The sequence below is a fragment of the Pan troglodytes genome, chromosome 10 (assembly GCF_028858775.2).
Source record: "Pan troglodytes isolate AG18354 chromosome 10, NHGRI_mPanTro3-v2.0_pri, whole genome shotgun sequence".
Taxonomy (NCBI): domain Eukaryota; kingdom Metazoa; phylum Chordata; class Mammalia; order Primates; family Hominidae; genus Pan; species Pan troglodytes.
The window spans coordinates 64,199,542-64,214,706 of record NC_072408.2 but is presented as its reverse complement, the minus strand read 5'-3'; the positions used below and the strand labels follow the sequence as shown (position 1 = coordinate 64,214,706).

At 40.6% G+C, this 15,165-nt stretch overlaps 1 protein-coding gene and 1 pseudogene across 7 annotated transcripts in view; one reads left to right on the top strand and one right to left on the bottom strand.

Moving 5' to 3' along the window:
• The window catches only part of SINHCAF (SIN3-HDAC complex associated factor), a 45,899-nt gene that overhangs the window by 10,481 nt on the left and 20,253 nt on the right, over positions 1-15,165 (bottom strand). For 4 of the 7 annotated variants that reach the window (XM_063786760.1, XM_024347910.3, XM_063786761.1 and 1 more), the window contains 3 exons: positions 7,047-7,194; positions 4,205-4,304; positions 2,776-2,902 (listed from right to left, as the gene is read on the bottom strand). In XM_063786760.1, coding sequence (XP_063642830.1) covers positions 2,776-2,902; positions 4,205-4,304; positions 7,047-7,174 — 355 coding nt within the window. In that variant the 5' untranslated portion in view covers positions 7,175-7,194. Of the gene's footprint in view, positions 1-2,775; positions 2,903-4,204; positions 4,305-7,046; positions 7,195-11,917; positions 12,015-13,967; positions 14,110-15,165 lie in introns of those variants that run through there. The other 3 variants (XM_001138752.7, XM_063786759.1, XM_054664382.2) reach the window with 3 other exon arrangements.
• LOC112205169 (small nucleolar RNA U13) lies at positions 12,692-12,789 on the top strand (annotated as a pseudogene).

Below are 15,165 nucleotides of genomic sequence, written 5' to 3'. Positions count from 1 at the left end.
GCAATTTTAAGTCTTAAAAATTACGTAGGATTTAGAAGGCACCAAGGAGTGATTAGATGGCATCAAGTCGGTAGGGACAATGGGCAAAGTCAATGAGCAAAGCTGTGGAAGCCAAAAATACTCCAGGAACTGACTCAGCTCAAACAAAAATAGGACCTTCAAACACTTTCTAGGAATTCTCAACCATATTTTATAGCAAGCAGAAATCACTGCAGATTTTGGAAAGGATGACACAAAAAGAATAGCTAACATTTATAGAGGAATTTATTTTGTTTTACAAAGCCATTTTTTACTTGATTATCCCCAGTTCTCTGATTAGAAAATTATGGTTAAACGTCAAGTGACTCCAGAGTTACACATTTGCTAGTGACAAGAGCCGATATTCAAATCCAGATCTGTAACTCTAGGTCCAATGCCTTTCCAGTACACCACAAAATGTCTTGAAAAGGGAATACAGGGCTGGGCATGGTGGCTCACGCCTGAAATCCCAGGACTTTGGGAGGCCAAGGAGGGCAGATCACCTGAGGTCAGGAGTTCAAGACCAGCCTGGCCAACATGGCGAAACCCTGTCTCTACTAAAAATACAAAAATTATCTGGGTGTGGTGGCATGCACCTGTAACCCCAGCTACTCGGGAGGCTGAGGCAGGAGAATCGCTTGAACCCAGTAGGGGGAGGTTGCAGTGAGCTGAGATCCGTGCCACTGCACTGCACTCCAGCCTGGTTGACAGAGTAAGTTTGACTCCATCTCAGAAAAAAAAAAAAAGAAAGAAAGAAGAGAATACAGGCCTGGTATGTGCAGGATACACAGAAGCAAACACATAACCAGAAGCACAGACCATTTAGTGGGTGATGTATAAAAATTCACGTTTCCCAACTGCTTCAATGCACAAAGGTGCCAGCAATTTATAATGTACCTGGTGAACACCCTGTTTCAGTTTGAGCTTCCACAATCTACACACCTTATTATCAAAGGAATTTATTTTCAGTCTCTAACTACTACACAGCACAGTTTCATAATAAAAATCTAAAATTACACTGAATATTCCCTTAAGTAAGGCAAAAGTGAGATATCACTTTCTCTATAATTAAGGGAAAGGGCTAAGAATATACATATGAATAATCAGTTCCTCCGCCTTCAAGTGATAAAAGAAAATTAATGTTTCCCAAATGTTCATTAAAACATCTAGTGAGGACTGGGTGTGATGGTTCACACTTGTAATCCCAGCACTTTTGGGAAGCTGAGGTGGGTGGATTGCTTGAGCTCAGTTTGAGACCAGCCTGGGCAACATGGCAAAACCCCAACTCTACTAAAAATACAAAAATTAGCCAGGCATGGTGGTGCATGTCTGTAGTCCCAGCTACTCAGGAGGCTGAGGCACAAGAATTGCTTGTACCCCAGAGGCAGAGGCTGCAGTGACCCAAGATCACACCACTGTACTCCAGCCTGGGTGACAGAGCGAGACCCTGTTTCAAAAAAAAAAAAAGAAATAAAAGAAAATATCTAGTGAGAATGGAAGGTAGAGTTAAATCTTTAGGGAGATGGGGGGTTGAGAGCTGGTTAGGAAAGGTAAGTGTATAATTAAAATACATATACAAATTTATATTTCCTAAATATTTTACATCTCTACCACTTATTAAGTGGCCCAGATCAAGTTTAAATCACCTCTTTGTGCCTCCTATTCTGAGCTCTAAGATGGAAATAACTGAGATTACATATGTAAAGTGCTTAGTATACCAAAATGCTCAAAAAATGTTGAGTTCTCCTGCACTCCTCACTTTACCGTCACTAAACTTAGATGTCTTTTTCCATTATTCTAAAACAAGCATGATAACCATGTCTTGATTGATAATGTTCTAACAGGGCCCTATAGATTTTTTAAAAGTACTGAGAGCTCCAATAGAGATCCACAACCCCTAGCCGCAATTCTGAGAAAGCTCTGGAAACAGAAAGTATATTCCTAACCTATTTGGCCACAAAATCTGGCATGACCTAAACTATGACTATAAGCAGACAAACCTGACTAGCCTATGTACTATCTATTTATTCCACTAAATGTGAATACTGCTACTTTTTGCTGTGAAAATACTAATGTGTTTGGTTCAATAATGCTCCTTCAAACCCCAAGGGTAATAGAGATATTTATTAGACAATAACATTATATGCAGTGTATTTCCTTTTCAAAATCTAAAATCTCAATTCCAAAATACAGATGTGCCATTACAGCAACCCCCCAAAACTTCCAATAATAGCATGTGACCTGACATTAACTAATTAGACATTCCTTTCTCATTCTATCACACAACACACACTGCCCCTTAAACCTGAAAGCAAGCCCTGAGGTTGGCTGTATTTCAATATGTGCGTTATGATTTCTAAAGTTACTTTCCAGAAAATCTGGACTTTGGTCTCAGATTGTCCCCTTTACGTACCTTCTTGCACATCTGCAGGACTCAATTTCCTTATGGATAAAAATCAAGTAAATGAGCTAGAAATGCACCTTCTAGAAAATTAAGATGTCAATAAAGACATCAGGGTGGTCTCAGTGCAATCTGAAGTGGTTAGCTAGTAGAAATACTCTCTTAAGACATCAAAATCAGAAAGAGTGCCAAGATTTCATAGAAATAAGATAACATCTCTACCAAGTCAACATTGCCTTCCAGTGCTCTTTATAAAAAGCAATAAAGGAAAAAATGATCCACACATGCCATACACCACCCCCAGCCAAAAATAACAAAACAATTATTAAGTACTAATGTTGTAATATCAAACTTACTATGACGTTTAAATTCCTTCTGCAGTTTACTGATCTGGTTGCTTTTTATCCTGTTCCCAGATAGAGTTTTCACTTTCTTTGGTTTCAATGTAGTCTTTAGACTGGGTCCAGCCCTTGCATCTACCACCTGGAAGAAAATACTGAATATTTAATAATATTTTTAAAATGACACCAGTGTATCCCTTTGGTTCAGATCCGTGCCTATTTGAGAACCACAGTTTTATACTGAAAAGAGGATGAAGCTCCATGTGCACCTTTAATCATCACATGACACAAGGGAATAAATAATATTTATCTACTGGGGTTTTTAAAGATATTCTTTCCTGTGAAATGGGTAATAGTGGGAGTCTATTGGAAAAAAATTTAAATAGATTTGTATATGGGATAATCGTTACTGGATGACCCAGCTAGGTTAAGAATCAAACCTAAAAACAACTCCATTTCTACAGGATAATGTTTTGCAGTTTACGAAAAGCTTTCATATACTTTTTATATTTAGTACAAAGCAAAAAATAGGGCTACTTTTGTTACTCCAATTTTAGACAGAAGGAAAACAAGGCAAAGATAAATTATGCATTTTGCCTTATTTCACCAAGCGAGTAAATGGGTAAGAGGGGTGGAGAGGGGAGAAGATTGGAATCAAGGTCTTCAGGCCTATTCTTTATGCTTTTTTCACTTTACACCTTAATCTCTGAGGTGAGTTACACGACAGCAATAGCATGTTCTCCCACAGTCTAGCCCAGCCATTGATCTCGCCCCATATGGCCCTGTTTCTTAGGTATTCATTCACATTTATTAGCTGCAGATTTCTACCCCATGTAAAAAGGAAGGTTGTTATCATCTTCAAAATCATGACCTATTATAATAACATAACACTGTCATCAAAGGACAATGTAAGGCTAGTGTGAACGATAACTGTGTTATACTTTCTATACACCATCTCATCCAGTTCTCACAATAGCTCTGTAAGAGAGCTATTATCTTTGCACTTCATGAATAAATATAACCTGCCCAAAGTCCACAACTAGTAAGTGGTAAAGGCAAAATTCAAATTCAAGTCTGATCTACATGTTCATTAGTACCAACCTGAGTTCAAAGGATCATGTTATCCAAAGAGATTTAAGAAAAAGAATTCATGTCTAATTAACTCTGGGAATTACTGAGTTAAGCCTAAAAACAGGTGAATGCTTACTGTGAATCTCCAGAAGGGGAATATTGGATACAGCCTTAAGGAAATGCCACACCAGGCTATTCTGTTCTAAAGATGCCAAAATGTTAGGCCATTATATCTGAACAGCAGCTAGTGTTTTTCTTTATTCTTTTCAGACTTTTCTACCCTAGGGATATATTACTTCCTAAATTAGGGGGAAATTAATGTTACTTTAAATACAGTAGAGGTATAATTGAGAAAAAAGAAAGATGGACTAACATGATTCCAGTTTTTTTTTGATCCTGCTGGCAACTTCTTCCATCTTTTCACAAGCAGGACACAGGCATTGCAGATGTCTCCTGAACGAGTCTCATGCAATCTGATAAGAAAACAATCAAACCTTTATCAGTCTCCCTTACCTTAAAGAATTCATGCAAGCACATTTCTTTTGGGGAAAAAACTGTATCTATGTATGGTTTATAGATACAATTTAATCATCCTGGATGATCCCATTCCATTGTTTCTATAGAATATTTCAGAAATAAAATTATCTTCTAGATTCAACAAACCAATTCTATGTACTGCAATTTGGTTATTTTGAAATAAGAAATGCTTTTAAAATTAAATAGGCCAGGCTGGGTGCAGTGGCTCACGCCTGCAATCCCAGCACTTTGAGAGTCTGAGATGGGTGGATCACTTGAGGTCAGGAGTTTGAGACCAGCCTGGCCAACATGACAAAATCCCGTGTCTCTACTAAAAATACAAAAATCAGCCTGGCGTGGTGGTGCGCACCTGTAGTCCCAGCTACTCAAGAGGCTTAAGCAGGAGAATCACTTGAACCCAGGAAGCAGAGGTTGCAGTGAGCCAAGATCGTACCACTGCACTCCAGCCTGGGCAACAAGAGCGAGACTCCATCTCAAAAAAAAAAAATTAAATAATTAAATAGGCTGGTGTGGTGGCTCACACCTGTAATCCCAGCACATCGGAAGACCAAGGTGGGAAGATCACTTGAGTGCAGGAGTTCGAGACCAGCCTGGGCAACACAAGGAGACCCCATCTCTACTTAAAAATTTTTTTTTTAATTTAATTTTTAAAAATGCTTTTAAAATTAAAGAGTAAAACTCAAGACCTAAAAGAGATTCTGATTATCACGGTTTTAAACATTGCTGTTTAATTAATCTTTCTTGAAATGTGTAAATATATTTCTTTTTTGGTGGGGGCGTGGAGGTGAACAGGATCTCACTCTGTCACCCAGGCTGGAGTACAGTGGTGGGATTATGGCTCACTGCAGCCTCAACTTCCCAGGTTCAAGTGATCCTCCCACCTCAGCCTCCCTAGTAGCTGGGACCACAGGCACATGCCACCACGCCTGGCTAATTCTTGTATTTTTTGTTGAGACAGGGTTTTGCCATGTTGCCCAGGCTGGTCTCCAACCCCTGGGCTCAACTGATCTGTCCGCCTTGGCCTCCCAAAGTGCTAGGATTACAGGTGTGAGCCATCACACCCGGCCTGTGTAGATATTTCATAAGTATCAAAATGCTAACCTTTGGCAAGTAAAATAATGTGCCATAATATTCCAGTTTCGCAGCAAACAAAACCAGAGAGGTACTGTAGTTTTAAAAAATGAAAATGGCCAGATGAGGTGGCTTATGCCTGTAATCCCAGCACTTTAGGAGGCTGAGGCAGCCGGGAGTTCGAGACCAGCCTGGGCAACATGGCAAAATCCTGTATCTACAAAAAAATAGAAAAATTAGCAGGGCATGGTAGTGCATGCCTGTAGTCCCAGCTACTCAGGAGAGAGAGGTGGGAGGCTCACCTGAGGCCAGTGAGGTCAAGGCTGCAGTGAGCCATGACAGTGACACTGCAGTTCTGCCTGGGTGACAGAGTGAGACTCTGTCTCAAACAAACCAACCAACAAACAAACGATTATATTGCTGAGTAAGGTGGTGCACACCTGTAGTCCCAGCTACTCGAGAGGCTCAGACGGGAGGATCACTTGAGCCCAGAAGTTCAAGGCTGTGGTGCACAATGATCACACCTGTGAATAGCTACCGCACTCCAGCCTAGGCAACATAGGAAGACATTGTCTCTTTAAAAAAGAAAAGAAAAAAAGAATGATTTCCCATGTTAGAAATTACTTTCACCACTTTTTCTTATCAGAACATTTGTTGATCATTTATTGTTAATCCTGGACTTTTTAACTATTCTGAAGGTGTCAAAAAGGTCTGTGCCAACCAAGCATGCCTTTTTAAATTTTATTTTTATTTTAGTATCTTCATTTCCTCAACCTCCCAGGCTCAGGTGATCCTCTCACTTCAGCCTCCGACGTAGCTAGGACTACAGGCATGTACCGCCACGTCTGGTGAGTTTTTTGTTTGTATTTTTTGTAGAGATGGGTTTCCCCATGTTGCCCAGGCTGGTTTCAAGCTCCTGGGCTCAAGGGACCCACCTGCCTCAGCCTCCCAAAGTGCTGGGATTACTTGCGTGAGCCACTGCACCCGGTCAAGCGTAATTTTTTTTTTTTTTTTTTTTTTTTGAGACAGAGTCTCATTCTGTCGCCAGGCTGGAGTGCAGTGGCATGACCTCGGCTCACTACAACCTCCGCCTCCTGGGTTCAAGTGATTCTCCTGCCTCAGCCTCTGGAGTAACTGGGACTACAAGTGTGCACCACCACGCCTAGCTTATTTTTGTATTTTTAGTAGAGATGGGGTTTCACCATGTTGGCCAGGATGGTCTCGATCTCTTGACCTCGTGATCCGCCCGCCTCGGCCTCCCAAAGTGCTCTCAGATTACTGGTGTGAGCCGCTGCACCCAGTCAAGGGTAATTTTTTTAAAAGCCTTTTTAAAAATTAACCACAAAAGGAAGTCAACAACAAAAGGGTTTGTCTAGCTACAACTATAAGGGGCTTCACGATTAATGTGGTAGCTCCTCATAATCTGGAAAAAAGTAGGCTGTCAGCATTGTTTGATTCACTTAAAAAGCAGGAGACTTACACAGCCTAAATTAGAATAAGTGATTTTTATTATTAGCACATTGTTCCAATCACCTTGCTTACAAATATTTCTGTATGCTGTGGTATTTTTTCACTCTAAGAATAGTACAAACATCAGGTGATCTTACCCAAAACAGCTCTGGAAGTCCTTTTCATAGCGTTTACTGTCAGTGAATCGAGAACTGGAGGACTTAGCTCTGCAAATACAGCAGCCCTCTATACTTCGGTACATCTTTGGCTTGTGAAAACCAAACATCTTTTCTTCTGGGCAATAGTCTGTAAAGCCAAGGGAATTGACATATCTTTGTTGAGGGCTGTAACAAGGAACCATTAAAGAGTTCTCTCTGCTCCACCCCACCCCCAAGCAACTTGGTGTTATATGACCAAGACAGGCAGGCAGCTCTAGGGAAGACCTCCTGGATCGACCTCCATTCTTGGCACTATCAAGGCAAGCGTATAAAACACAAAGAAAAGCCTAGTTATTTAAGGAGGACTCTACTACCTCCTAACTCGCCTAACAAACATGCAATCTAAAAATGGGGAAGAGAAGCATTTTTTTAAATCAGGTTTTGAAGTAAGAAATGCCACAAACAATCCTGTAAAATAATGAAGCTGTACACAATTAAGGATGCATCCTTAAATTTAAGACACACCTTTTTATTTTGCACATTTGCATTAACGTGATTCCCCTCTGGGGAAGTTTTGAGCATTTACCATGAATACTATTTGATACTAAGCACACAACTAGCTCACTATGCATCAGCCCATATTACTTTGCCTAATGGGAATTCAGAGGGGATTTCTTCTGTGATAAATGGGAAGTTCTAAGCAGTCAAGTTTGCCCCTGAATTGAAACTGCTGAAAGGAAGATGTAAAATTCACAAAAATCCAAGGTTAGAATTTAATAATAATAATTCCTTATTATCATTAAGACAAAAAAAGAACGAGCTCATGTTGTCTGACCGCTGATCTGCCCCTTAGTTGTTAGAGGTTTGTGGACCTCTTCTACGAGGCTTTGTGCCTGAGAGTAGTAACAGTGGGAGGAAAATGTCCCAGAGACGTAGAGTGAAATAAATTGCAGTCCTCCTGTTAAAAAAAAAAAAAAAAAATCTCAACGTCAAGGAAGGAATGAAAACAGCTCTGGGGCTGGATGCAAATATGTAGCTGGCAGTAAATCTGTACCTTAGGAAAAGTAATTTGGAATATCCAAATCAAGGGCCAGCTCACCAAAACAACCGGACTAAGAGAGGTGATGAAAAGGCAATGAATATAGAAACTAAACTCCGATGGACAAGTCAGAGGATGTGTGTATGTATGAGGGTCTAACTATAAATTATCACAAAATTATCACATAAAGCAACAATAAAAGAAAAAAAATTATTTTTTTTTTTTGGAGACAGAGTCTCACTCTTTCACCCAGGCTGGAGTGCGGTGGCGCTATCTAGGCTCACTGCAAGCTCTGCCTCCCAGGTTCAAGTGATTCTCCTGCCTCAGCCTCCCTAGTAGCTGGGACTACAGGTGCCCACCACCACACCCGGCTAACTTTTTGTATTTTTAGTAGAGACAGGGTTTCAGCATGTTAGCCAGGATGGTCTCGATCTCCTGACCTTGTGATCCACCCGTCTCGGCCTCCCAAAGTGCTGGGATTACAGGCGTGAGCCACCGTGCCCGGCCAAGAAAATTATTAATACCACTTTTGTGTCCATAGTTTTAGGAGTTATTACCACAGAACACTATCTTTTTAAAGTTGTTTTAGAAATAAACTTAGATGAGTAAACCTAAAGCTTCAGTACAGTCATGTGTTGCTTAACAATGGGGACACATTCTGAGAAATGCATCATTGGGCATCCTTGTGCAGACATCAGTGTCCTCACACAAACCAAGATGGCAATAGCCTACAACACCCCTAGGCTATATGGGATAGCCTACTGTTCCTAGGCAACAAACTTATACAGCGTGTGACTGTACTGAATGCCGTGGGCAACTGTAATACAATGGTAAGAATCTGTGCATCTAAATATAGAAAAGGTACAAAAAAATATGGTATCATAATCTTTTGGGACCACCATCATATATGCAGTCTGTGGTTGATCGAAACGTCCTTGTGTGACATATGGCTGTATTTGTCTTTGGATTATCTCGTCTGATCCCATTCCATTCCAATTCTGGTTAGTATAATATAGCAAGTATTAATGAAAATGATTCAGAACCAAATATCCAGGCTTTTTATGTGTATTTTTTTGGTATTGAGGGGTTTTGAAATATAGACAGAGGTTTTACAACTTTTAAAAGAAAATTTTTTAAAAACTTTTATTAGCAAATAATTAGCTAAAAACTGAAGCTTCCCTTTCAAACAGGCTATTGTTAATAAACTGTTCCTCTGCCATGTTTTTGTTGGTGAGAGAGGCAGGCAAAAGAGTGGGATGGGGGCAAGGCAGAAGGCCTTCATGCATTCCAATAATTAAGTCTAAACAGTTACCTCTAAGAACTGTTTTAAAAAAAACATTTTTAGTTGATAATAATTTTAGTTAAATGCTTGGGAATTTGATGTCTTTGAGAGGAAGAAAAATGAGGAAGTACCCTCTACACAGTCATAAGAAAAGATCTAGAGAGGCCTGCTCAAATGAGGCAGATTTTTTTTTCTCAATCCAACAACAAACCCATATGATAACTGAAAAGAAAATCCTGAAGAAAATGGTCGCATGTTGCTTTGGAAAAAACAATGTCAAATGACAGAAGATTGCAGAAACAAGAAAGCAGAGTAGCAGTTATTGCTTTAATTTGTGTATTCCTGTTTTAAGGCAAAATGTAATACGGCCCTTGTCCTCACACCACCCTGCGCTCTTCTCCAAACTCGCCCAACAGCTTGCATTACCATCAAGAAGGTCAGAGAACAGTTCCTCTAATACTCTCCAACTTCATCCATAACTCTTGGAAACTTCTGCCTCCCTTCTCAGCAAGGACAAAAGAAGCAGAGCAAAAAAGGCCAGTTCATTTCATTAATACACAGACCAAATCCTATTACGACAGATAGATTCCTATCTCTACCCTCACCATCTCTTTCCCTTCCCCCAAATAAACAAGTCCTCAAAGCTATCAGCATTCAGCTCATCTCTAGGATGTGAACTACCTTCACTGAGGTTGGATTTGACCAAGACGCCATAGTTTGTGCCAGTTACCACACTGCTAAGCTGTTAAGGATCTTAGGGTTATAGGTGAATACTGAGGCTTTCTTTTTAATCAGCAGCCATTGTGAATTAAGTGTTCCTCTTCAATGATTTTTTTCTGCTGGTGGGGACCTCCACAAAACTTACCCAGCACCCCTAGCAAGACATTCCAGTCATAAGCTGAGGAATATTCTTCTTAGACATAGGGGAGAATAGGCTGATGTCTTAGGATTCATAATCCATTTTCATATAGCTCCGTGACCTTACTTTTGTCCTGACAAAATTATTCTGCCTGAACATCTGAGAGGGATCTAAATCCTAGGGCTTACCCTCTCCTAGGCAATGCTCAGTGAGAAATGCAATGAGGTGGCAGACACCTGTCCTTATGCAACACACAAGGAGCATGTGAACCTTTTAATGGATGACAACTTAATAAACCTATTAAGCCTTTTCTGAGCTTATCCTCACACTTAAGAGGCACCTGGGAATCTGCAGCAAATACACAGGGGTTTCATTTCGGGCTTTGTTTACAGCAACCAAGTTAAGCAGTGGTTGGTGTTTAACCATTTCAAGGTTTGGGAAGCCCTGAGATTAACTGAAATTATTTCCAAAAATCTACAAACCCATGAAATGTTTAAAAAAACAACAACAAAAAAAACACTACTTAATCCCTAGAGCAAAACCAAGGACATAAAATGGTCTCTGAAACCAAGTTACTTTATATATTTAACAAAGTACTGGGTGGGCATGGCATAACTTGATTTTAAACTGGAGATTTGTTTTTTCAAGCAATCTGGTGGTTCTTTAGAATACTGCTTTCCTAGTACCAAATTTGTGCAATATTAAATGATTCCTCCAGTACAATCTATCTTATTTGTTCAAATGACACCATCAGCTATGAAACTATCTGTGAATTTTGCCTCTATTCTCATAGGCATCATATCACTCGGCACTATGTTTTAAAGGAAGAAAGGTAATACTATCTGCTTTCTAATTGATTAATAGTTACAGCTGAGAACAGACCCCATACAATCTCATCCTTAACCATGTGTTTGGGGAAAGAAGAGGAAAATTTGGCTGTGAGATAAAGCCAAAGATCAAGAAAAACTTAAAATACTGATTATGAACTGTCATTCGTCTTCTAAAATTAAATAGTGGTATGGTTGCAAAATTCTGAGTATACTAAAAGCCAATGAATTGTACACATTACAAGAGTGAATCTTATGGTATATAAATGAGTGAATTTTATGGTACGTGAAAGATCTCAGTAAGCCTGTTTTTGAGATATTTAAAAATAAAAATAACTGAGTTAGGAATTCACTTGTCTTTATCATCTTTGTAAACTCATCATCTCGGATGCCAGTCTCATACTAGGTGTGTCAACCCAAATTGAGAGACCAAGATGGGAATCTCAATCAAACAAAGTTTATCAGGCCGAGCTTGAGGATGTGCGCCCAGGAAGCACAGGTTCCAATAGGTTATAACCTGTGTTTCAAAGCAGATTACACGAGGCACGGTATTCATACATTTTTTTAAACAGGGGGATACCTGCAGTACAGTGAAGCAACAATTACACTCTTGTCGATTTGACTGGTATTCAGTGATGTTACACATAAGGTAAAGTAAGTATGTGGCTGAGCGGGTAGGAAAGAAGGGTTAATAATTGTGTAGGCATCTCAGGGTCTGGCGGAAGGATGATTGATTCCATCCTGCCTTTGTTCTATATCTGATACACAAGTTTACAACCAGTACCTGTTAGTAAAATATTTAACAAACTCCAGTTACAAATGCACAAAGGGTCAGCCTTAGTTAATAGGCCATGGTTTTATTACCCATATGTCCAAACTGCAGCCACCTTGGCTCACTTTTCTCTTTTCTTCTGACACTATCATCATCATCTATCTGTCTATCTACAATATGTTTTCTTAAGGTCCCTGAAATAGAAAAAAAAAATCATTTCAAGATGTTTTTCAAGATTTGAGGGGTTACAGTTAAAACATGCCTATTTATGGGAGGTTCTAACACTGATCTGACATAGCTGCCTTTGCACGTACACATTCTTCAGCCAGAACAAATATTTAGAAGAGGCTGTGTCAACCCATTTTTCCTTGTATTTTCACATGTTCCCCCTTTTGATCAAAATTTCTCTTTAGAGAACACAAATGATCATACTTCATGTCCTTTTGTCCTTCTGCATTGGGAAGGCTCATTCCCAGAAGTCATGTCCCACGTTGGAGGGAAAGAGGTGAGATGAGGTTGATGTAGGCCTGAGGTGGACACTCCAGGGGTATGTAGTAGAATCTGCTGCTACGCTTACAGGATAATTCTATCTACATTGTGCTACCATAATGGGGGGTGGGGAGGGTGTTAATTTTTTTTTTTTAATCAAGATAGGGTTTCACTGCATTGCCCAGGCTGGTCTCAAACTCCTAGCCTCAAGCAGTCTTCCCACCTTGGCCTCCCAAGTGCTAGGATTGAGTGTGAGCCACTGCACCTGACCTATAATTCTGGTTTTAGCAATAGACTTACGTAAGTTGGTTATAAATACCATGAGTAATTTAAGTGATAGTAAGAGAAGTAGGATAGAGACTATATCAAGGTTTGAGATCCTTTTGTCATTTGTAAGTGTGATGATTGGGCATTCACACGTGTGAGATGTGCCTCCCTCAAACCTTGTTATGACGTCGGCACTTTACCCATGAAAAAGGGGTTGAACTGCAGACTGGAAGAAATAGGAAGCCAATTAAATAGATCATTGAGAAGATCGGTAGTTTGTGCCTCTTGTAACCATTTAGCTTGCTTGGAAATTCTTTCTATGCAAGTCTCTACTTCACCCAAGGTGTTGATGTAAGTGCAACAGGCACTGTGAGCTACTGCACAGACTCCTTGTCCCAGCTACTCGGGAGGCTGAGGTAGGAGGATCACCTGAGCCCAGGGAGGTCAAGGCTGTAGTGAGCCGTGATCACACCACCACACTCCAACCTAGGCGACAGAGCAAGACTCTCCCTCAAAAAAAAAAAAAAAAAAAAAAAGTGCCCTTCAATTTGCCAGCGATTTTGCCAGCTATTTACACTATGTGCCCATCCTTGAGTTGGTGGGTGTGGCCCAATGCCACATACCAAAATGTATCTCTTAACTATTCATTCATAATAGTTTGAATAGGTAAGTTGTTTAAAACATGAGTGAGCCATGGATTGGTTTTACTGCAGGCCTTACAAAGGCCTGCATAAGCATGATATATAACAAATGAGACGTGCTGGCACAATCTGCTTTGCTTTTTCTCCTTTGGACATTCAGTTGCCAGTTATGACAGTAACGGTGGGAGGCCAGGAATGTGCAGGGACAGCGGCCTGGAAAAGATGAGGAATTAAGTTTGTGTTCTAGATAAGTTAGAGAATTTGTCCCTGATTGGCTTACTGATAGATAGACCTGGGGGCGGTGGGGAAGGGTGAGACTTAGGGCTTATTACTAAGCACAGAATGAAAATATGGCCTGGCTTTAGAAGCTGAATTTGAATTTGGAAAGTGACATTTGGAGGGAACTGATGTAAGTATATGGTAACATTTGGAGTGTCAGAAAAATCAATCTCTGGTGCAACAAGTAGCATGTAATGATCTTGAATGGCCCTTGGAAGCTGGTGACAAATCCAGCAATCTGAGAGACTGCCTCCATCTGCCACACTTTAGGAGAGTTTGGCTAATGAACTATTTTTCCATCCCCAGCAGAGACCCTGAAAAGTCAAGTGTATATATATAGGTGGCCATCATGTGTACAGAAACATTAACCAGGTTATATATCCTATAATCTGAGTCAAAGCAGACAAGGCCAATAGTCCCCAAAGTAAATATAATACTCTAAGAATGTTTAGACAGGAGATCATACAGGCCTGGTCTGAAGTCTTAGGTCAATTAGCTGTCCACTCAGATGTTGTCAACTTCTCGTCCTGGTTTCAGGGTTGAAGCTGTTTGGTGAATCAGAGACAGGGATCTTTGGTGGGAGTCATGGTCCATTCAGGAAGTTGTGCCTTTTTAAGGTGAGAGATATGGATCCGTGAGTCTACAACCTTTAACTCTGCTGTGCATGGATTAGTCAACGGTACCTGGTAAGGGCCCCTCCACCAAGGCTGGAGGGAGTCCTTTATGAGATGTCTTTTCCAACAGACAAAATTTCCAGGTTGGAGGTCATGACCAGAATCTTCATCTCCCAGGAGCGCACTGTGGGACGTGTCTTGCACTAAGGTCTGGCTTTTCATGAGCTGGTGAACAAGTCCCTTATAACAGTGCAAGATGTCCCCATTCAGTAAATTTGTATCAGTCATCTTGATTCCCATGTGCCTGGGTCTTCCAGTTACAATTTCATGAGAAGAGAGCTGATAAAGGGATGGATCAAAGGTTGAGCAATACCAAGGGGAGTGCCTTCAGCCAGCAGAGGTGAAAAGCCTCCATAAATTTAGCCAGTTGTGTTTTTATTATTCCATTGGTCCATTCTACCAATCCGGGGACTTAGCCAATTGTGTTATTATTCCATTGTTCCATTCTACCAATCCAGAGGAACTAAGGGTGGTAGGCACAATCAAAATACTGAAATATAGGCCAATTTTTTTTTTTTTTTTTTTTTGAGACTAAGTCTCGCTCTGTCACCTAGGCTGGAGTGCAGTGGCGTGATTTTGGCTTACTGCAACCTCCGCCTGCCAGGTTTAAGCGATTCTCCTGCCTCAGCCTCCTGAGTAGCTGGGACTACAGGCGTGCGCCACGATGCCCGGCTAATTTTTGTATTGTTAGTGGAGACAGGATTTCACCATGTTAGCCAGGCTGGTCTTAAACTCCTGACCTCAGGTGATCCGCCCGCCTCGGCCTCCCAAGTGCTGGGATTACAGGCATGAGCCACTGCACCCAGCCCCAAATTTTACAAATGCTCAATGACCTGGGCAGTAAAATAAGTTCCCCTATTGCTGTGAAGTTCAAAAGGGGACTCCCCATAATGGGGTAATCCCTTCTTAATAAGATTTTACCCACTACCATTGCCCATCAGCAGGATGGGCAATTGCATTACCCAATGCAAAAACATGCATATCATTACC